General features: G+C 39.2%; 1 protein-coding gene across 3 annotated transcripts in view; it reads right to left on the reverse strand.

Moving 5' to 3' along the window:
- LOC138089276 (ATP-binding cassette sub-family C member 4) overlaps positions 1-23,432 on the reverse strand; it is a 186,382-nt gene that overhangs the window by 30,327 nt on the left and 132,623 nt on the right. For all 3 annotated transcript variants that reach the window (XM_068984711.1, XM_068984710.1, XM_068984708.1), the window contains 4 exons: positions 23,208-23,287; positions 3,362-3,512; positions 1,829-1,948; positions 521-631 (listed from right to left, as the gene is read on the reverse strand). In XM_068984711.1, the coding sequence (XP_068840812.1) occupies positions 521-631; positions 1,829-1,948; positions 3,362-3,512; positions 23,208-23,287 (462 nt within the window). The remainder of the gene's footprint in view (positions 1-520; positions 632-1,828; positions 1,949-3,361; positions 3,513-23,207; positions 23,288-23,432) is intronic.

Consider the following 23,432-nt stretch of genomic DNA (forward strand, 5'->3'; position numbering starts at 1 on the left):
TGATTCAGTGTTGTTACTATGGAATAGTAATTCACAATAGGGACGGTGAATGCATGCCATGCACACCAACACCAGCTGCTCATCTGGTACCCACACAGCAGTGAGGATGGCGTTCTTTCCTGCAGAGAATGTTTCTCACTGCAGTACACCAGGCATCTATAACCAAGAGATCTGAGCAGTCCTAAAGCCACAAGCTGGACAAAAAGCTGAACAGCAAACTTGTTCCTCTCTTCCCAAGCTAAAATGCTAGCAGTAAAGTTCAGAAGGTCAGTTGCTAGGCTGACTTCATCCCACTGAAGACAGATTAAAGGGATCAAAGATCACATCAAGAAGTCTCACCAAAAGCCTCAGCAAGACACAAGTGACTCCTCTACAGGGGCCACACTGCAGTATCACATGGTGCAAACACTTTAACACAATTCATTAGAACGAAACCGTATATTAGACAAAGGGACAATAAGGTAAATTAAAAACTGCAAATGAAGCTGTAACTGTAATCAAACTACAGTGATGCACTTACTTTTTGCCAGAATCAGGGACCCAAAGGCAACAACAATGACAAACACAGCACAGATGGCATCCAGACGCACAGCGAACCATCGAGACGTCGTCAGAAACAAGAACCAAGCCTCTGGGTTTGAGGACAGAAATAAGCAGAATGAATAACCAGAGATATCATGTAGGCTGCTTTGAATTGGGAAGGGGTCTTCTGTGCAGGTGAACTACAGAAGATTTTTACACAGGTTAGGACAGCAAAGTTATAGGCTCAAGCACCTTGAGGATTGCAACAAGCTAGCTTCTGACATGACAACGTATGGGAACACAGGAATCACTCCAGGAGCCTTGTGGGAAGCAGGCACTGGAAACTTCAAGCCACAGGTTATAAAGAGAAATATGATCCTAATAATTAACATACAAAAATGGCCCCATCGTTGTGTGTCTTATGGTACTGGGCTCCAAGTGAGGCTTATCCTCTCACAAAGTTGACTGTTCCCAAGTCTATGCTGGCACGGAGCGTACCTGGCACTGTTTCCAGCACCATCTGCACTTACTACAGGGCCCCACATAGTGTTAATTCTTAGGAGCCAGTATTTGAAGGACCATCAGATAACAGTATCTGCATGTGGCTTTCCAAATGTCATTTCATCAGTTGGACCAGGATTTTACTAATGTAGAGGAAATTCTGGATGACCTATCTCATAATGGAGAAATTATTTTCCTTAAGGCTCTTAAAGGATGAGATGCTTAGATAGCATCACCGACTCAAAGGACATGAGTTTGAGCAAACTCCTGCAGACAGTGGAGGACAGCGAAGCCTGGCGTGCTGCCGTCCATGGGGTCGCAAAGAGTCGGACACAAATGACCAAATACAGCATGCTCTGAAAAGAGTCCACAAACTAACAGCCTGTGGGCCAAGAATGGACACAGCTTGCTTTTGTAAATAAAGTTTTATTCGGAGATAGTCACAGCCATTTGTTGATGTATTCTTTTTGCCTTCCTTAGTGCTATAATAGCAAAGATGAGTAGTCGCAACAGAGACTGTGTGTTTTTTAAGTTTGTAGACATCCTTCTTAAAGGGCCAAAGGCATAGGATGCGGTGACAGTTGGACAATGCAAGGCAGTAGGAGGAGGAAAAGCAGGGGGTGACAGGGAAGAGGGGAGCACACACAGGGTGCTGAGAGGAAGGGCTGGGGGAGGCAGGTTTACAGAGTGAGAGGAAAAGCGGCATAGAGAGCGGTGCGGGCCAGCAAGGCCACCTGAGAGGGAGGTCAGGCCTCAGAAGGCAGCATATGCCATCCTTTGAAATCATTTCCAGAATTCTACAGACCTGAGTGCAAGTCCTGGTGTGAGTCGAACAGTTCCTGAAACCTCTGTTCAGCTTTGTAGGCCCGGATGGTCCAGAGGCCTTGGAGAGAAGACGATAAGTGGGAAAACACCGGGCTCCGAGCTGGGGAAGCAGAGACAGACACACGACAGAGAAAATCAGGGGGGCTGGATGCGAGGAAGTCAACTGTTTCCTGTGCTTGGCCGGTCATTTACCTTCCGAAGGGGCACACCCAGGGCTTCTTGGTGACTGCCTGGCAAAGTACCTACTGTGACCCTCAAATCACTTCTCATCCCAAGCTTCACTTTCACGACCCACATATAACAGATTCCCTTCAAAGTCATCTTTGACCAAATTTAATTTGGACCTGTATTTAGATAACGCATTTCTGTACTAACTCATTCATCAAGGTCCCCCTCAATCTTGCCTCCCTCCCTACTCTTCTCTGCCATCCCTCCAGGTAGAAGTCATAATTCACTAATTTCTGATTATCATTTTTAAATGTAATCCTCCATAAGAGTCCTCACTGCACTGAATTTTTATGAGCTTTGTGTTGTTACCACCATAACATTAGAAACTTAAGGGCTGGCAGAGGGAAGGGGTGAGATAAGTGAGGTGAGCGGACAGTCTGCCGTCTTTCAGCATCATCCCTGCACCTGCAAAGGTCACAGAGAACCTGGTGCTATACTGCCCTTGTGACCACAGGACCCGTGAATTAAGGCATATTCCGCTCTGGGAAACTGATTGATGTTCTCATAATTGCCCTGCTGGATACCCAGGGAATTTGGAGGTCACTGTGGCATGTCACACTCAAATCACCCTTGCATCTTCTGACATGGCCTCAGTGGCCATTTGCTTTTGAGTGATTTCATGTGGGTTTTGGGCCTGCTGTCATATGACTGGTCATTCGTTTCCTGCCATCTTCTCTAAGAGCACACTGACCACAAGCACCAGGGTGAGGATCCTGACCATCAGGGAACAGGTGGGCTGCAGGCTGCTGGGCAGTGAGGACCCCCTACGGTTCTCATTTCGATTGTGAATAAGGCTGTAAGCGGTTTTTTTCATAGGAAGACTATAACCTGTGACCTCTGTCAGGGATGAGTTGTATTAATATCCTGTGTTGTATTAATATCAGCAGGACATCACTTTGTTACCTTTGCATCTCTTGAAAAAGATGATTACTTGTAACATGATGCACTATTTTCCTTTTTAGAAAAATGATGCACTATTTTCCTTGCACTGAGTGGCTGGTCTATGTCACAAAGTATGTGATGAGCAAGACAAAATCGGTCCCGATCCTCATGGTGCGCACATTCGTTCTCCTTGCGCTATAATGCAAAGCTGAAACTAACGCACTACCAGCAACATGTGCCTTAAGGGCCACACTGACTCATAAGCCCCTAATATGCAATTACCAAATGTAGACTTGGTGAGAAATTCCAAGACAGAATCTGCAGGATTTCGGGGTTCTGGTTAATTATCATAAATGGAAGTCAGTCTGCACTGACATCCCGACTTGAGAGCCCCGGTACTCACTTGTAGATTCTAGGCGTTTGACATCTCGCGATGTCTCTAAGAAATACCGCCGGAGGACAAAGAAAACAATGCCAAGAGGAACGAGGGGTATGGCAATCCAAGGAATCACTGCCACTGCCACGCCCACCACACCAATCACTTGTAGAAATGTCTGAAAGAGAAAATATAGATACAAGGGCCTGTTTATCCAGCATTCTACTAAAAAATAAAATTTAATGGGTTGTTTTGTTAGGATTAAACTCCTTTTCCTCAAAGGATATGTTGGAAAAAGGTGGTCCTCGTGGTGTTTACTGTACACTTACCGTGTGTAAAACACTGGGCTAAGTACGCAGTTTCTAGGTATAAGCTCTTTTGATCAACTAAGTAGCCCTAAAGCGCAGGCAGTACCATTTGGAAAAGATGAGAATATCTGAGGCTCACAAAACAGAAACTATCGTGAGACAGACAGCTGTCATCCTATCACAGATGACGAAAACAGAAACGTCAGCTATACATGGAGAGATAAAGAAGTGGTTGGTTACAAATTCTGAGTTCAGAAAAGGAAGAAACATTCAAATATTGACCTTTGAAAGCTGGAATTCTTCTTTCTTGGTTTTCTGTCCGTTGTGACTGTTTAGGAGTGCTAACTGCACATAGGTCTGTACATTCAAAGCATCACATGTATTAACTCATTATTTATCACAGTAACCCTACTGAGTAACAGCATTCTCTCATTTTATAGATGGAGAGCAAAATCAACTTGATGTTGAATGCAAAGCATAAGTCACAGAGCCAGGGGAAGTCTTGGCATGAGTGACTGTGATAAATTTAATCTTCCCCCAAACCTACAACCAACTTTCTTTCATTATGCTAAAGATTCACAGTGTCCATTTCAAACAACTATTTGATCCAGTTTTTCACCTGAAAGAATATGGTCATTGTGGACAATAAGGAGTGATTCTTTTCTTTGCACCCGATGATAACCTACACCCGGAAAGCAAAATCCATTACCCGGGTACCGTGCCATCTCAGAGTTTGGGGCTAACCTTCTCAAATACTATCAAGAAGGGTAAGACATTCCAACACTCTTAATCTGAGCAAACACTGAGATATACCAACATAAAAACATGGTGATGGGAATTAAACGAAATAATGTTTATAAAGTGCTTACTATTTCATATATAACAAATATAAATTCTAACTTCCTTCATTCTGTTCTAGATGCAAGGAATCAGGAGAGGGGGGGATAGTGTGTTAATAAATTAATGGGCCCAAAGAATCTTGACAATCTCATGAAGCCGGACCCTGTGAGAAAATTCACTGTAAGGACAGGAACCGCTTCGTACTAACCAAGGACCTATCACAGCGCTTGCAGAGCATTTCCTAAATGGAATGATGACTGTGGCTTTTCTCTGGCCACAGAGAATATCGAACATGAGGTCTATTTTGTTTAAAGAGGCACATTTCCAATAATATGACGACTAAACCTCATGCCTACTATAATTTCTGTCCTCTCTGTATTTCCAACTATAGGCATTCCCAAGACTGATAACCTTAGGGAAATGGAGGCAAGCCAACATTTTTTTTTTGGAGACATAACGTTTCTCATTCCATGTCCTCTCTCCTTCAAGCTTTTGTGTGAAGACTTAACTGTTGTAAAACTGTTAAGCATTTATGGGAGACCAAGGAACAATAGACAGGTGCCAAACAGGAAAAGAAGTACGTCAAGGCTGTATATTGTCACCCTGCTTATTTAACTTATATGCAGAGTACATCATGAGAAATGCTGGACTGGAAGAAACACAAGCTGGAATCAAGATTGCTGGGAGAAATATCAATAACCTCAGATATGCAGATGCCACCACCCTTATGGCAGAAAGTGAAGAGGAACTCAAAAGCCTCTTGATGAAAGTGAAAGAGGAGAGTGAAAAAGTTGGCTTAAAGCTCAACATTCAGAAAACGAAGATCATGGCATCCGGTCCCATCACTTCATGGGAAATAGATGGGGAAATAGTAGAAACAGTGTCAGACTTTATTTTTGGGGGCTCCAAAATCACTGCAGATGGTGACTGCAGCAATGAAATTAAAAGACACTTACTCCTTGGAAGAAAAGTTATGACCAACCTAGATAGCATATTCAAAAGCAGAGACATTACTTTGCCGACTAAGGCCCGACTAGTCAAGGCTATGGGTGTTCTTTGGAAGGAATGATGCTAAAGCTGATGCTCCAGTACTGTGGCCACCTCATGGGAAGAGTTGACTCATTGGAAAAGACTCTGATGCTGGGAAGGATTGGGGGCAGGAGGAGAAGGGGACGGAGGATGAGATGGCTGGATGGCATCACTGACTCGATGGACATGAGTTTGAGTGAACTCCGGGAGTTGGTGATGGACAGGGAGACCTGGCATCCTGCGATTCATGGGGTCGCAAAGAGTCAGACACGACTGAGCGACTGAACTTAACTGAAGGGAAAAAGTGGTGCGCTTATGAATCAAAATGAGTGATATTTTCTATTCCATGCAGTATGAATTGGTAGTTGAGATTAAGGAAAAAAGCTAGTATTTGCAATCTTGTGAATCCCCGGAAATTCAATGGTCTCCACCCCCAGGTCAGCCTTCTTGGAGCAAGTAGCCTGGTTAGGACATCAAGATGACTAAAACTGAGGATCCTGTCACTACCAACTGTGGAAGGGAAATCTGATGAGCACCTCTGAATGGATGCTGTCTCTGGACAGCAGCTGTTTCTGACAAAAACACAGTGGCATCTAAGTAAACTGTTAACTAAGTACACAAACACAAGAGGCAAAGGAAAAAAAAGTAATGCTTTCTGAAAAAATGTTAATGGCTTTGTGCAAAAGACCATTCAAGAAATGTGAAAACTAAAATAACTACTTTATTCCTAGTGCACATGGTAAATTTTCTCATTTCACTGAAGAAATTCCATTTCCTAGATTCAGTTGACAACCAAGTAAGTGCTGGTGACTACCTCACCCTCAAATTATCAATAGATAATTCATAAGGCTTGCAATGTGGTGTCACCTCTCCAGTATTTTACAGGCATTATATAATTTCATTATCATATCAAATCTGAATAGGAGATTCCTGTTTTAAAAGTTCAGTGAGGTTTAGTAATTTGCTCAAAGTCAGAGAATTCATTGATTTTGACTCCAAGCCTGTCCTTTTAATTTCTGCCAGCTACGGTATCCCACATACATATAAAATTCATAATAAAAAAGTTAAGATCTAAATATCTTCCCTTTTTATATTTTCCCCCGTTTATCTGAATTTTCTATTTCTGTTGAATTTCTTAGGGTTACATGGGTCTCTTCCATGCAGGCACCAGTCCATGTTTACTAGTTAATTAGGGCATCAGAGCCTGCTCACCTCAAACAGCAGACAGATCAGGAAAAGGTCTTAAAAAAAATGAATGCTACACATTTTAATAAATACTGTTTAACAGACACTTACATATTTTAATAAATACTGTTTAAATAATAAATGTTTCATAAGCATAAAAAACAACCGAATTTAATTGTCATAAATACATAAACCCCAAGAACACAAAATGAGACTACGTTTTCTAAGTTCAATATATACATTTGGGTTAAAGTTTCCCCAGGAATTCTCTATGCCTACAATTAACACTATATTCTAATATTGCAGATATAACGTATTCCTTTCACAAGCACAGTTTTAAATATGAGGGCCTGTTTGCCTGTTTAGCATTTAAATTCCAAATTGCTTACAGTCCTGTAGGAATTCCTAGGTATCTACCCACATTTTACTTTCAACTTAATTCCACAGGATTCTATTCCTGCTAGTCTTTGTGAAGCTTGTGCCAAAGAACATGTTTTCTATAAACAGCAGCAAAAATGTATTCTTCTTATTTTATGCAAATAAATATGCCATCCATACTTTTGGCTCACTACATGCTTATTTGAACTCTCTCTCGCTCATGCTCATATTAGGCACAATGTGAAATATGTATTTAATCATAAAGTCCCTTAATAAGTAGACATTAATTTTATTATCTGTGTACAGTATTAAAAAATAAAATCAGGATCATTATGACGGCTAACACCTCAGAAGACTCTCAAACCTTTGAATTTTCCTGTCAGATTCTTAAGAATTTTGTTCTAAGTTGTGATAAGTACAAATCATCCTACCTGCCTTAAAACTTCTACTGATTTATAATGGAAGATATGACTCAAATGCCATAAACAAGATTCATCTCTTGGCACAAGTTTCTTTTGATTTAGGGAAAGAAAAATGCTGCCGAGTTTTGATCAATAAGGTGTCTACTGACGTGGGTGTAGGAGTGATTCTATTTGTTCTGGAAACATATGAGATAAAAAAATCACCTTTCAATGAAATGACTATCTCACCAATTGTGCTGCTAGGATAACACAAGATACTTGTTTTAAAATCTTGAACAGGCTGCACAAAACTCTCCAAGTTCTAAGAAATAAAATGTAATTTATATGAATCAATATTCAATACCCTTCAAACACAAGATAAATATTAGTAAAGGGAAAAACGAGGAAAGCTCTTCAGTGTAAGGTCCTAAATCTAATACTGACCTAGAGTTAATATTGAGTCTGCAGGTGTTAAGTGGAGACGGTATCTTGAATGTTCACGGGAGTTTAGAGACCAGCTCTGGTTTGGTTCCAGACCCTTCGTTGATCACCTGTTACTCTTGACCTCATCCAACCCAATTAATTCTGTTAAATCAGAAAATGATGGGAAGTTGGTGTGTCTTATCTGTATGATGAGATCCATACACACTCTAGTATTAATTAAGTTTTCTAAACGTGTGCTCTCCTTAGGATTCATTAACTATCCCTTTCATCCCTAATTTGACTACCTCAGATCTTTTCTGAGGCATCCACCCTGGCTGCAAAACCTGTGTAATTCTTCAGTTAGCCCTTAATCCTGAGTCACAGCTAGCTCTTCTGAAGAATAAATGGTGAGATTTGGTTTACAATTCCTGAACCAACACAACAGAAACCATTAGGAAAACACAGTGCACTTTTCCCTTCCTTTGTGTTCAGCAAATCTCAATGATCAATAGCTTCCTGTCTAACCTTTCTCAGGGTCTGAGCTTATTATGAAATTCAAGACACAGAGTCCATCTAGTTGCTATTTTAAAAAGGGCCACCTTAACACAACTGCTGAAGCCCACATGCCCTGAAGCCCGAGCTCCACAAAAAGAAAAACCACAACAGGAAATCTGCGCACTGCAATTAGAAAGTAGCCCCTGCTCATCGCAAGCAGAGAAAAGGCAGCACAGCAACGAAGACTCAGCACAGCTAAAAATAAAGTAATTCAAAATCTGAGTCAGTTCTAATGAGGTGGATAAACCTAGAGCCTACTATACTGAGTGAAGTAAGTCAGAAAGAGAGAGACAAATATCATTTACTAATGCATATATATGGAATCTAGAAAAATGGTACTCTAGAAAAATGGTACTGAAGAATCTTTTGCAGGGCAGCAGTGGAGAAACAGACATGGAGAATAGACTTATGGACATGGGGAGAGGGAAGAAGAGGGTGAGAGGTATGGAGAAAGTAACATGGAAACTTACGTTACCGTATATAAAACAGATAGACAACAATAATTTGCTGTGTATCTCAGGGAACTCAAACAGGGGCTCTGTATCAACCTAGAGGGGTGGGATGGGGCGGGAGAGGGGAGGAAGGTTCAAAAGGGAAGGGATATATGTATACCCATGGCTGATTCATGTGGGTTTGACAGAAAACAACAAAATTCTGTAAAGCAATTATCTGACATTTAAAAACTAAATGAATTTATAAAAATAAATAATTAAATAATTAAAAGGCACACCTTAAAAATAATCCACATAAAAGTGGAAATAAAATGTTGAACAAGGTACCTCATAAAAAAACCAAATAAAAGAAAGCTGGAGTATCTATCTAACATGAAGTTAGGATAGACTGCTGGAAATAAAGGAAAACATTTCATAAGAATAAATGGTCAAAACAACAAAATTTTGTAAAGCAATTCTACTTCAATTAAAAGATAAATAAATTTCAAAATTTATAAAGGGTCAATTTTATCCAATAGATTTTTTCCAAATCCAAATTTACATGAGCCTAATAACATAGCTCAGTAATGTGTAAGGCAAAATCTGACAAAGCTTAGTAGAAATACACAATACCATACCCATAGTAGGAGATTTAAACTTACCTACCTCAAAAACTGAATAGGATGAACAAGTTTTAAAAAAAAAACATAGGAGATATAAAATATTTTTAAAACATCATTAACCTAGTCAAGAAATATACAATAAGGTAGTAATTAGATGTTCTTTTCAATTCTATATCCTATACTATAAAGCAAGTATCAACAAACTTTAATGGACAGAAAGAGTACAGAATATATTCTGACCTAAGTGGATTTAACAAGGAATCAGTAACAAAAAGGTTAACTATTGTATCATTAATATTTGGAAGTTCAGTAACACATTGGAAGTATCATCCAATTCAAAATTGCAATAAAATTAAAGTATTCTGACATAAAATAAAAATCTACAGATATAAAAATTTGAAGGCTGTAACTAAGGATGTGCTTAGATGCTGTGTATTTCCCTCTCTCCACACACAAAAAGACATTAGGCCCAGAGAGCTTCACGAGTAGATTGTGAAGAAAGTTTTACCAAATTCATCCAGGGAATTTGAGTCCAGCATTATCATAATGTAAAAACCAGACAAAAACATTAAAAGAAACAAAAATTATAATCCAAACTGTCTTAAGAACACTAAAGGATACACCAATAAACTGACTCTAACAACACAAAAAAGTAATGTTTCACAATCAAACTTGGCTAGGTAAGTCAGAAATCCACAGGGCTGGCTGTTACAAGCGATAGGCTGGAACTTTTGGGCAGGAGCCAATACTGTTCACATAGGCAGAATTTCTTTCTATTCACAGAAGCCTTAGCTCTTAAGCCCTTTCAACAGACTGAATTAGGCCCACCAAGACTATCTAAGATAGGATTCCTTACTTAAGTGAACTGATTATGCACTTTAATCATTTTTACATAATATCTATACAGTAACAGCTTGACTACTTTTTGACTGAGTAACTGTGGAAAGCTGCCTGGCCAAACTGGCACATAAACTGACCCTGGTAGCTCAGTGGTTAGGATTCCAGGCTTTCACTGCCATGACCTGGGGTTCAATCCTGGATCAGGGAACTGAGATTCCCACAAGCTTGAGGTAAGGCAAAAAATGAAAAAAAGAAAACACATTAACAAAAAGATACATTTCTCATGTATTTTTATGAGGTCTGCATACCTTTGACACTAAAAACTGGCAAAACATTCCTTCTAAGAAAAGTATAAACCAATATAACTCATGCAGAAATGAAAATATTCTTGACAAAATATTAACAAATTGCATACAGTGATATGAAAAGAAAAAAATAGGTTACACATTATGACCAGCTGTTGTTTATTTAAGCAATATAAGGTTAATTTAACCTGCAAATATGACTTGGTATAATTTATCACATTTAAAAATTAATGGTGAATAATCATATGATTATCTCAACAAATTTAGAAAAAATACTGGCCAAATTTCAAGACCTAGTCTTGATTTTTAAAAATAGTAAAATTCTCAGGAATTTAGGAATTAAGGGAAATATTCAATCTACTTAAAAAACTGTAGTTAACATCATTCTTGATGGAAAAATATTGTAATAGTTTTGCCTTAATAGTGCAAGGATTTATCATTCTTTTCAACATTTTACTCAAACCTCTGCCACAGCAAGGAAATAAAACTAATAAATATTCTAAGTGAAGAAGTAAAACTGACATGATTGTGGATACAGAAAATTCTATATAATTAAAAAAGCAAAACTAAGCCCAAGAAATGCAAAGTAGATTCACAAGCAAATCATTATATTTCTATACAGTAGCAACAAGGAAGTGGAAAGTGATCTTAAAAACCATTCCATAAATACAACTGAAAGACATCAAATATTCAGGAATGAAGTCAACCAAAGCATTATAAGACTAATAAAAACTAAAAAACACTTCTAAAATTAAAGATGACCTCAGTAAGTCAAATATATAACTGACCTCAGACACTCCTCAAACCAACCTACAGATAAAAGGAAATATTAATCAAAATTCCAGAAGGCTTTCTTTGGAAACAAATTAAAGGTTTCTAAAATTTATACAGAAAAGTAAGTGATCTAGAATGATACAAACAATCTGAAGAAGTACTGAGTTAGAGGAATTAAACCAGAAGACGTCAAGTCTTACTAACACATACAATAACTAAGACTGCGGTATTGGTAGAAGGATAAACAATTCAGTGGAACAAAATAAAATATGCCAAATAAATAAAGTATACAAACTCAGACTTGACTACACAGAGTCAAATGATTTTGAATCAGGTGCCAATTCAATCCATAAAGATGTTGTAAATAAATGTTGCTAGCATAACTGGGAAAAAAAATGACCAGTAAGCAGGCATGAAAAAGAACTCTATCATTAATCATCAGGAAAATGCAAATTGACACCACAATGAGAGTAGTCATGCACAGAAAGACTAGACACAAAGCCTGATAATATTATGTGTTGCAAAAATTGCAAAGGTATGGAACAACCAGAACTCCCATATATTGCTGGTGGGTGTGTAAAAAGGGTGCAACAATCTTGAAAAGTTTTATGGTAATTTTAAGTTAACAAACGCTTACCTTATGACTGAGCAATTCCACCCATACATACGCATTCCATGGAGAGGAATGATAACCTATGGCCATATAAACACTTCTTAGAGAAGGTTCCCTGCTAAAAGCTACACACAACACAAATGTCCATCAACTAGAGAATGGATACATAAATTGTGGCATCTTCATACAATAGAATGACTCAGAAAGGAGTAAGAAAGAAAAGAACCACTGAAACATGCCACAACACGGGTAGGTCTTGAAAATCTTGAAAACATGTTAAGCAAAAGAAGGCAGCGCAGAAAAACCTGTACTGTGTTGCTTCCATTTATTTTAGGAGCACAAAAGCAGGAAAACTGACACAGGCTGACAGCAATTTAGCACAACCATCGGGTGTGGAAATTTACTCCAGAGGGCCAGGAGAGATTTTTGGAGGTGATGAGAATGCTCAAAATCTGGTTTTGTGTGCTAATCAAAGGAAGGCTAAATAAACAGACTCAAAGCAAGAGTTGCAAGAAACAAATGCACCCTGAAACTCACAAGCAGAGAACACCACAAGATAAATAGACTACAATAAATCATGTTCCACAACAGATTGAAGCAATATATCCACACGTAAAATGCTAAGTACAGGGTTTTAACAAAAAACAAAAATTAAGAAAGTTTTTCAGCACACCCGCTCTTCATTTTGTTAAGACAGAATTTTGCTAAGACAGAATTGAATAAATGTACCCAAGAACAGAATATGGAGGACTTCCCTGGTGCAGTGGATAAGAATCAGCCTGCCAATGCAGGGGTTCAATCCCTGGTCGGGGAAGATACCACATGCTAAGGAGCAACTAAGTCCAAGTACCACAACTACTGAAGCCCTTGTGCTCCACAGCATGATAAACCTGAGCACCCCAACTAAAGAGCGGCCTCTGCTCAACGGGCTTAAAAAAGACCCAATTCAAACAAAAATAATTTAAAAAAAAAAAAAAAAAAAAAACCAGCATATGGCCCTCAACCTGGTATTTGATGTTTGATCATTTCTAAACATACAAGATGGCAGGGAGAGAAAGTATTTTGAGTAACAGCTGTAGTTTTTGAATGGACATTATCCAATGATGATATAATGTAAAATTTTATGCTCTAAACACCACCAGGTTTGAAAAAAATGGGGTCCTTATTTTTTTCTTTAGGTCTTAATTAGCTTCTTGTTAAACTATAAACATTATCACTGGAGCACACATGCTGGGACATACCAAATGCAACACTTGGTTGCCAGCCTAAGAAGGTCCCCGCTGATTAACTGTCACCAGGCTGATGCTGACGGTGCTGATTTCTAAGTGTGCTATTATGCTGGGAAAAAACCCAACCATCTCATCTTTCATTAAAAAGAAAGGTAAACAGAGCATATGAGTGGGCTTATGTGAAGCATATTACCTTGATATCAGAAACCCAAGGGTCAAGTGTTTGTAAATATTTCCAGTAACCAATATCATTGATTCTCCTTTCTATTAATAAGGAAACCCACTTAAAGTTGGCAGTGTGCATAAATCTCTGGGACTAGCATTTCCAGGGAATATTTGATCCCTGCAAATTCCTAACTAAAACGCTTTTGTTGATTTTAAAAGCGTGAAAATGCTGTGACTCAATTCAAATGAATGAGTTTACTTTTAAAGAGTCCGAAAAACAGAGATCTTTCAAACAGGGCAAGGCTGCCTAACTAACGATCTCTTTTGTCCAACCGAGATTTGAGGGTGGGGTTGGGGGAAGGGGTCAACACACCACAGAAAAGCTCAAAATGACAAAGTCATTGTTCAGTGAAAGGGGCTGGAATGCTTTCTACACACTTTCCCTGACATCTCTACACAATGAAATGCAAGGGTCAGTGGTACCAAGACAAGTAAAGGCAGTTCCACTCTTTGCTTTTATAAAAGCAAGTGACCCAGCCTATTATGCTGAGTCTCAGGCTTTGTTCTCAATATCCAGATGCAGTAGCCTGTTCTTCAGCGCTCCCCTCTCTGGAAAGCAATGACTGAGGACACCTCCTTCATTTTTTCTCTTTTTGGGGTATTTTCACTTCATAAAACTGCAGTTAGTGCGTTGTGTGTGCTGAGGAGGGAATGACAAGGTCCCTGGTGGTCTCACCAGGGCCGGCATTGGTGTTTCAAGAGGCCTCAGGATAAGCCCTTTGTGTCCATGAAAGGACGTGAAGAGTCAGTTATTTGAGCCCAGCCGAGCTGTTGTTGTGGGTTTTTTTTGGCGGAGCGGGGAGCGGCAGGGAGAGAATCAGGAGTGTGAGGAGGACAGGTTTGGCAATTCAGCTTTCCTCAATAAATTACAGCACTTAGCTGCATGCAAGTTTGCATGCTCAGAGCAGTCTCCCAATTTTTTAGTCTGCATAAATTCAAGCTTTATTAATATGCATAAATTCTTACTGGTCATTTCCACATATTCTGCTATTGGAGGACTTGTTGAAAATGTGTTTGTGTTCCCTCCTTTTAATCGAAGGGAGTGTGTGTGAAAGTTGCTCAGTCGTGTCTGACTCTTTGTGATCCCATAAACTATACAGTCCATGGAATTCTCCAGGCCAGAATACTGGAGTGAGTAGCCTTTCCCTTCTCCAGGGGATCTTCCCAACCCAGGGATCAAACCCAGGTCTTTAATGGAAAGAGTTTAGGAATAATTGAGATTCCTTACTACATGTTAGCTGAGATCTTGAAGCTTCAGAAATTCTACAGAAATATTTAGCTCTATTCCCCACTGGCCCCCAACCCAGTGAGCCTACATTAGGAAGTGTCCATTAGGGACTTTCCTGGTAGTCCAGTGGGGTTTTCCTAGTGGATCAGACAGAAAAGAATCTGCCTGCCACGCAAGAGACCTGGGTTCATTCCCTGGGTCAGGAAGATGACCTGCACAAGGGAATGTCTATCCACTCCTGTATTCTTGCCTGGAGAATTCCATGGACAGAGGAACAGAAGAGGCGATAAAATCTATGGGACCCGCAAAGAGTTGGACACAATTGAGCAATTAACAATACCTTTCACTTTCGTAGTCTAGTGGTTAAGATTCCTCGATTCCAATGCAGGGGGTATGGGTTCAATTCCTGATCAGGGCATTAAGATCCCACAGGCTTCAGAGTGCAGCCAAAACGTTTAAAAATCCATTAAAATCTTCAGGAATTGCAAACCTAGAAACACTGTGTGTGATACACATTCACATGGTGATACACACGGCCTGGAAACTGTGACAATTACTATAGTGCAACATAATGCATTATTGGAATATTTTTCCTCATTAAAAAAAATATATAACCCTGTATGCGAGACAGCAAAAGAGACACAGATGTATAGAACAGTCTTTTGTACTCTGTGGGAGAGGGAGAGGATGGGATGATTTGGGAGAATGGCATTGAAACATGTATAATATCATATAAGAAAAGAATCGCCAGTCTAGGTTCAATGCAGGATACAGAATGCTTGGGGCTGGTGCACTGGGAGGACCCAGAGGGATGGTACGGGGAGGGAGGTGGGAGGGGGGTTCAGGATGGGGAACACATGTACACCCATGGCAGATTCATGTTGATGCATGGCAAAACCAATACTATATTATAAAGTAATTAGCCTCCAATTAAAATAAATAAATTTAACTTAATTAAAAAAATGTGGCATTTAAAAAAACTAGCCATTATTTATCATTTAACATGTAGTTAGATATTACACCAAGAATTTTATTGACTCCATTATATCTATCAAATAAATTTTCTGAAATTGGTCATATTATCTCTATTTTATGGAGAAGGAAAGTACAGCTTTTTGGGAAAAAGAGAGAGACCTAGGATTCAAGACTGAAAAGGCAGACTGTGGGGTTCCCCACTCCAGCACTTAAAGCTCTTGGCATCATGAATGATTACCAGTTAACACAAAATCTGTATTCAATATACAGGATTCAATATACCCTCAGACCATGAAAACATCAAGATTTTCCCAGAGATTTAAGAACTCTTCAAAAAAAAAAAAACATTTTTAAGATTCTCACATCATCAGAATCATACTAAATAGACTTCGGCAACTGGGTTTTCTCATGCTGACTTCCTCTTCCTTTGTAATGAACAGTTGGTAACTATAATTTCACTGGACAGGTAACTGAAGAATCAAACTAGCAGTGTATAAACCTGTGACTACCCCTCTATTAGGATATGAGGATAACACTGCCATCACCTGAGGCTGTATTGCAGTGTAGAATCCCAATTAAGAACGGAGGGTTTTCATCAGCCACACCTGACATTATGATCTGGCTGTTCCAAAGATGAACTTGGACAAACCAGTGCCTCTTCTTGTCTTCCCTACCTTGTCAAAACCCCAACATTCTACCAACATTCCAAACCAAATTCCTGTGCTGATGACACAAGTCATCCTATGTCCTGACCCCTGTTGGGCCTCTTCATCTTTATCTCCTCCAATGACTGATCTCCAACTTCACAATCCAACTATTTATGCTATGCCGGCGCCACCAACATCCCAGGAGTGAGGTTCCCTGCCCTTTGTGCCTCCTCCATCCCTAAATAAGGTTCTAGAAGCCATCCCCAACTCCCCAGGCAGGGTTTCAGAAGATGCTCCCTTAACTGCTGCCATCTAAATAGTTGGCCAACGCTAGAGTAATTCAGAATCTTAATGTTTTGGTATAATTTATCAACATGTATATGTATCAGGTCAGAGTGTCTCTGTATAAATCCCATCTGTAATGCGTCATTCATCAAGAACATCTACGTCAACTGTGAAACTCTCAGCACAGAATTCTCCTTTATTTCTCCAATTCATCCCTCACTCCCATGCATCTGCTATCTCATTAACATATTTCCTATTCAAGCAAAGCCTTTATTAAGACCACCCAGAATATCCAACTTGCCAGACAAACAACTCTTGCACTTGGAATTCACAATTTAACAGTTTAGATAAGTACTGTCATCTATGAAATTCTAATACCTTTCTATGATATATTAGTCTGTATTTCATTGAAGAAAGTACACTTGATTCCTAAATAAGCAAACATTCGGAGATTTGAAGGAAAAAAACAAAGGTGTCTGCTGGTCTTAGAGAATTGTGGGCAGGTTAATCTATTCAACAGTGTTCAAGAGGCAAAGACATAAGGAACAAAGAAATAAAACAAAGCAGGTCTTTCATGTAATTACAAAGTAGTAAATAAATCCTCTTTAGGGAGTGAGAAGGAATAAGACAAGAAAAAGTATATATACTTTAGAAGTAATAAAAATGAAAATTATCAAGTATCTTTCAAGGTTTACCAAATATACCCAAGGATGAGCAGAATCATCAAAAATAAGCCTGAGCACACTTGGCACTAACTTTATCCTTTATAAAGAAAACTGAATAATCCACTTCACACTTCTTGTCATACCTACTCTCAGCTGGTGACTGAAAGAAAAGACTGCTTCCCATTGGGCACTTGGCTTCCAGCCACACCTCCAAGCCCACCATCCACAGGGGTCTCATCTGGGATCAAAGGTCACCTCCTTGAAGCTCCACCCACCTCCTGACCCAGGACAAGGAACTGCCTCCTGCCCCCAACCCATCTAGTTTGCCTTCCAGGACTTCCTTATGCAAGTGATGAATTCCTGGAGGACTCCCTCTCCTTGGGGGGCTGGAGAAGACTCATGAGGGGAGGGCTTTATACCCTAAGGCCTCAACTCTAATCCTTGCTTGTTGAAGGGAAAGAGGCATATATCACCCAGCACAACCCCAATCCCCACCCCATCAATACTTCCATAAGCTTCTGAGGTTCAGCCCTGAAAATCATCACTCTCTCTGGGAAAACTTGTCCTTCTTCACAGACTCAGCGGCTATGCTCAGTGACAGATATTCAGGTGCCACACTCATTCCAGGTTTCTCTGTTACTTCCAGTTAAGCACAGGATACCTCCAACTTGAGGTCCAAACACATCAAGGAAGATCTGAGTGTGGAAATCACATTTGCCTCACACGGAAATAAAGCCTTATCCATTCTCCTAAATAGGACACTCTCACAGTAATGCATCAAACAGTACTGTACTTGATGACTGTCTGTCTCACCATGGAAGACGGGAATTAGTTTCATTCACCTCCATGGCTCAGCTGGTAAAGAATCTGCCTGCAATGCGGGAGACCTGGGTTTGATCCCAAGGTTGGGAAGATCCCCTGGAGAAGGGAAAGGCTACCCATTCCAGCATTCTGGCCTGGAGAATTTCATAGACTGTATAGTCCATGGGGTCGCAAACAGTCAGAAACAACTGAGCGACTTTCACTTCCCTTAGTCCACATTCCAAGCCCTGCCTGTGCCTACCACATGGAGCACACTCAGTGAGTGAAGACAAAGGCTTTACTTTCTCCATTCCACATCCCTAGCACATAGAAGTCCAATAAAAGACTGCTGAAAATGAACCAAAATGGAAGATATGTTGTAAGAAAGAAAAATGTTGAAAGAACTACAAATTTTCACATCAGATATGTAATAGGAAGAACTCATTTATGAAACAAACTTCAATGTTTATCATTATTATATATCTAGTTTCAAACAGAACAATACAAATACTGTTCAGTGCAAACTGAAGAATATAACTGCCCATCAAATGTTATAAATATACTGTATTATTGGAATGATTAACCATTATTGGAGTCATTAATCACTAAGAATTATTCAATCCTAAATAAAATTTAAATTTAAAATTAAATACTATAGAAACATTGTAAATATTATGTATGTATGTACCATTATTAACGAAATTAATCCCTGTTAAGAAAACGAGTGGCTATATTTATGTTGCTTGTATTTACACTGTGCTATTAAAAATATCAGTCATACACTAAGAATGTGAATTTTAATGGGCCAGTATTTTGTTTGTTTGTATTTATTCAAATTCAGTATATTCTGAAAGTCAAACCCTTCTTCAAAGAATTCCTTCCATGTTGAATTCTCTCACATGTGAGATATTTAGTTTTAATGAGGGAAGAACACCAAGTTCTGGCTTGATAAATGACTTGGTTTTTAAAAATACTGTTAGTACTCAAAGCTATTATGATTTTTAAAAAAACAAACAAACAAACGAGTTTCAACGACACCTTGATAAACCAGATTCACGCTGCCAGCCACTGGCTAACTTATCTGATAAGCCCACGGCAACCCTGAGGTAACCTACAGACTGTTGTCATTTTGTATAAATTATTTATTTCCTATGATACATCCAAAAACTTCCCTCACTTCTGGCCTTCCCTCCAGAAGGCCTTGGCAGCCAAAAATTGGTTTCTGTTCATTCACTCTTGTTCCATACCTGTGTCAACTCAGGTTCCCAAATCCCACACATTACCCCACGGTTCCTCTGGAATTCTCATGGGAATGCCAGACAGTTGTGAAGGACACTCATTTTAAAATGAGCTGTGTCACTCATCAGCATGGATATGGATCACTCACTAAAACTAAAAATGAAACAAAAAATAAACCAAAACCCATAAATGTTCACACAAATTCAAATTGAAGTCCAAGGGACAAAGTTAAGGAAATAGTTTCTATCTGCCCAGCAAACTGGTTCACAGTTTAAATAGCATTTTCTCATCTTAGTCACTTTGTTAGTGAAATGAATGGAGAATTACCTTTCCTAACACTTGATGAGGATTCTGTTCTCCATTTTCTTTCCCCAATTCACCAGCAGCAGACTCAATTATACTACAACCCAATGGTCTATTTTCTGAACTCTTACTTTCAAGACCAACAAAACTGTCATTGTCTTAGAGAAGAAGTGATGAAGCACACAAGCTCTGGATTAAAAAATTCCCACGGATAAGTGTAATTACATTATTTCTATATCTATTTGATTTTAATTCTCCTGCAAGGTATTATCACATGCTTATCAGTAAGAAACAAATGTTAAACATGTCAGTGTTGGTCTGAATATTTCAAAAGTGGAAAGATATCTTAGCTTTGAATTTTGATTTGCATTCTATTTCTTGCTATACATCCTGCCAAGTTCCTTCTGGCTCAAGCATCAGAGATGACATGTAGATCAGAAAGGACCACAAGATAAAACCAAGGTTAACTTCTTGATATGGAAATTCCCAACCCTTTCTAAACTCAGCTGATGGGTTTAAGAGGACTGGTGTTGTGTGAGCTTCCCTGAGCACAGGAGGAGCTGCTAGTCACTAAGATCCTTACCCTAAGAATCCGATGAGAGGTATTAAAACCCAGCTTCTCCTGAGGTCGGCAGCAGGTTTTGCTAAGGACGTTAAAATCAAAGGCAGACAGGAAATTTTCAATCTCGGTTAAGAAGGGGGATGACAAAACTCTTTAGACAAGCTGATGGGCCAGACAAGAGACCTTCCATTTCAGATTCCCATGCACTTTAGAGGATGTTACTGGTCACTGAGATAATACTGAGGATAAGTCAAAGTGGATAAAATGTCCATTCAAAAAATCAAACAATTCCTTAAAAAAAAAAAAAAAAAACCTAGATCAACTTAAGAAAAGTCATAAGGTGAGTCAAGCTGATTGTCATTTTGACCTTCTTTTGCTTTAATTCAGGAGCTTATTTAGAAATGTAACGAGCAACCCATTTCATTCGGCTCAGCTAGCAGAGCTAATAGGCTTCTAATTAATTTCCAGAAGATTGCTGTTATAACTAACAGGTTTTAAACATTTGGTTGATTGGGGAAAATGAATTGAATATAATGTATTTGATTTGGAAAATTAGTTTTCATTCTATGTGCTTACCATAATAGTGTTTATTTTAAGTTTACATGATTCCATTAAGAGTCCCAGATCACACCACGGAGTTCTTTTCATCATTACAGAGTCCTACCCAACTTAAAAAAAGAAAAATCAATTTACATTTTTATTTTTGTTGGCCTTTCATTGAGGTCAGGTTAACTTCATTTTTCTGGCTTTAATAAAAATCTTCTCTCGCTAATACAGCAACAGGCCCAAATACTTCAAAATGATCCCAGTGATACCTCGTCAAAAGCCCACTCATCGAATGCAAATCCTCTGGAGAAAGGCTTCGGCACACAAAGTACGATGAACCAGTTACTGCATTGTTTATTAAGTTTCACTTGATTCCTCCTGACAACCATTTAAACAATGAATGTTGGGAAATGTCCCTCAAAGAATCAACAACAATGGCAGGGATCAGGGCTTTTATATTTAGCTAATACTATTTTTAAAAGGAGAAAATATTTCTTCCTGAAGGGATTACGGCAGCCTTATTAAAGACACCTGCAAACAAAACAAGTGACAACAGATCTTTATCATAATTGATAACTGAGTCATCGTTCATACAAAAAAACTCCTTTCTTGGAGACAATAATACAGAGATTTACCATTGCTGTTAGATTCAAGAAATCAGCTAATTGGGACTACTGGTATTTAACACTGGTGTGTTCCATCAGGATTAAGTGAGACCCTTGTCTCTCAGGTTAAAAGGAAGAACAGTGAGACTAGAATCTTCTCCTCACACTACTGAGAATGTTGGACGCAGACAGCAGGTGGCATCCATCCCTGTTCCTCTCTAAGTCATACAAATATACGTGGTGCATTATCATTATGAGGGCTAATTAACCCCGTGTGAAGCACACAGTGGGCCATTCGGCTCCGGAAACCCAACCTTGGCCTGGCAAGCAGAAGCAAAGACACAGAACCTTCCATCAAATCTTCTCAGAGTAATCAACAATCACCCTCACAACACGGGATTCTTTTGGTAAAGAATTGCTTCTGAGGATAAATTATGTAGCCCGGTAGAACTCAAACATATAAGTTTGCAAAAGCAGTGGGGCTGAGGGTGGTGAGGGTTGGGTAGGGAGCAGAATCAGACATCTTTGCAGTAAAAAACTACTTTGCCTCTAAATCACAGCCTACTACACATTGGTTGAGAGTGGAAGGTTTCTCCCATAGGCTACACCTTTACAGCCAGATATTCACTGACACATTGTTTGTGACTTAACAGGAATGCCTAGAATAATTTCAGACAAAGTACTGATTTTTCTGACATAGCTAACTTTCCAAATTAAGTACTTTGGACTCCTTTTATAGCAATGGCCCCTGAAGAGAGCCTAAGTTTTGATTTAGAGAGCATTTAAACACTGACATAAAACTGGGAAGTTGGGAGCATCAGCACCAAGCCATAATATCATATCCTCACCACAACATTTCTCTCTTTCCTGGCCTTAAAATGGGATCATGTTAGCTGGCAATTAGAGAAAGTGAAAAGGGTCTAAACCCAGGAATTATTAGCAGCAGCAGCTGGGATTTTCGAAAATATACAGCTTTTGATAAATTCTATACATTTGATAAATCCAAAATAAACGCTTGACAAGGTCCCTGTAGCTTGAATAAGTGAAAAGCAGAGAGGGAAAAAACAACAGGAAAAAATCCCAATGAACAACCGTACTGAATAAGCAGATGACAACTGAGATGACCTAACACCATTCTTTGGAACCTCGAAGTTGACTGGAGGCTGGGGAGAAGGCATTTCTGTGGGATTACAGGATTTAAAAAAAAGAGAGAGAGACACCTTAAGATACAGCAATCAACATGTAAAAGAAAAGCTGACTGCACAAACAAAAAAAGACATTTTCTGAGATGACTTTGATCCCATACTTAAATTATTGGCTTAAAGGTACTTGCTTTTAAAGGCTTTGTATCTTCCATAACTGCTCTCTATTGTCCTTGTTAAAGTATTATTTTCACATTATTACTAATCTTTTCTTTGTAAGTAACCACACCTGGCTTTATTAAAAAAAGGTGCAGTAAATATTTGTCCTTTGTGGTAACACAATGCATAATTTAGTTAATCGAGGCTATCTTTCCGAGAGAGGTGATTATTTCTATATTATGAAATGCACACACAGTAAAGGGAATCCAGGGCAGACACCTGGAAGGCAGCGGGAGAACCACTTACCCTGCATGTCGCTGCTTCAGACCAACCTTGCCGTGACCGTGTAGCCACTCCTGCCCCAGGTGTTACTCATGTTAACTTACTTAGTCTCCCAGTCACAGCCACACCTTTCTCTCACAAACATGGCATTTATTTAAGATAACAGGACACATCACCAGGCTAAAATACCCACCCTCAGCCCCTGAGAAAACGCCTTGAGAAAAAGGTACTCTGCTCTTCCCTGGGAGAACTCTAACAGGACTGTTAAACATTACCTGGATGAAATCAAGAAATGTCAGCGGCAGCAAGTCATCCATATGCCCAATGTCTTTGGAAAAACGATTTAAAATCCTTCCTGCAAGAATAGGACACAAGAAATTACTTATTTCCCCAGGCAAGCCCTTTAAGGGAAACAATTCATGGACAAATCATAATAGCATTTTAAATGCATATGTATTTAACAGATTAGGGATTCACATGAAATAAGGTAGTGTCAGTGA

The sequence above is a fragment of the Capricornis sumatraensis genome, chromosome 12 (assembly GCF_032405125.1).
Source record: "Capricornis sumatraensis isolate serow.1 chromosome 12, serow.2, whole genome shotgun sequence".
In the NCBI taxonomy this organism is placed as follows: Eukaryota; Metazoa; Chordata; class Mammalia; order Artiodactyla; family Bovidae; genus Capricornis; species Capricornis sumatraensis.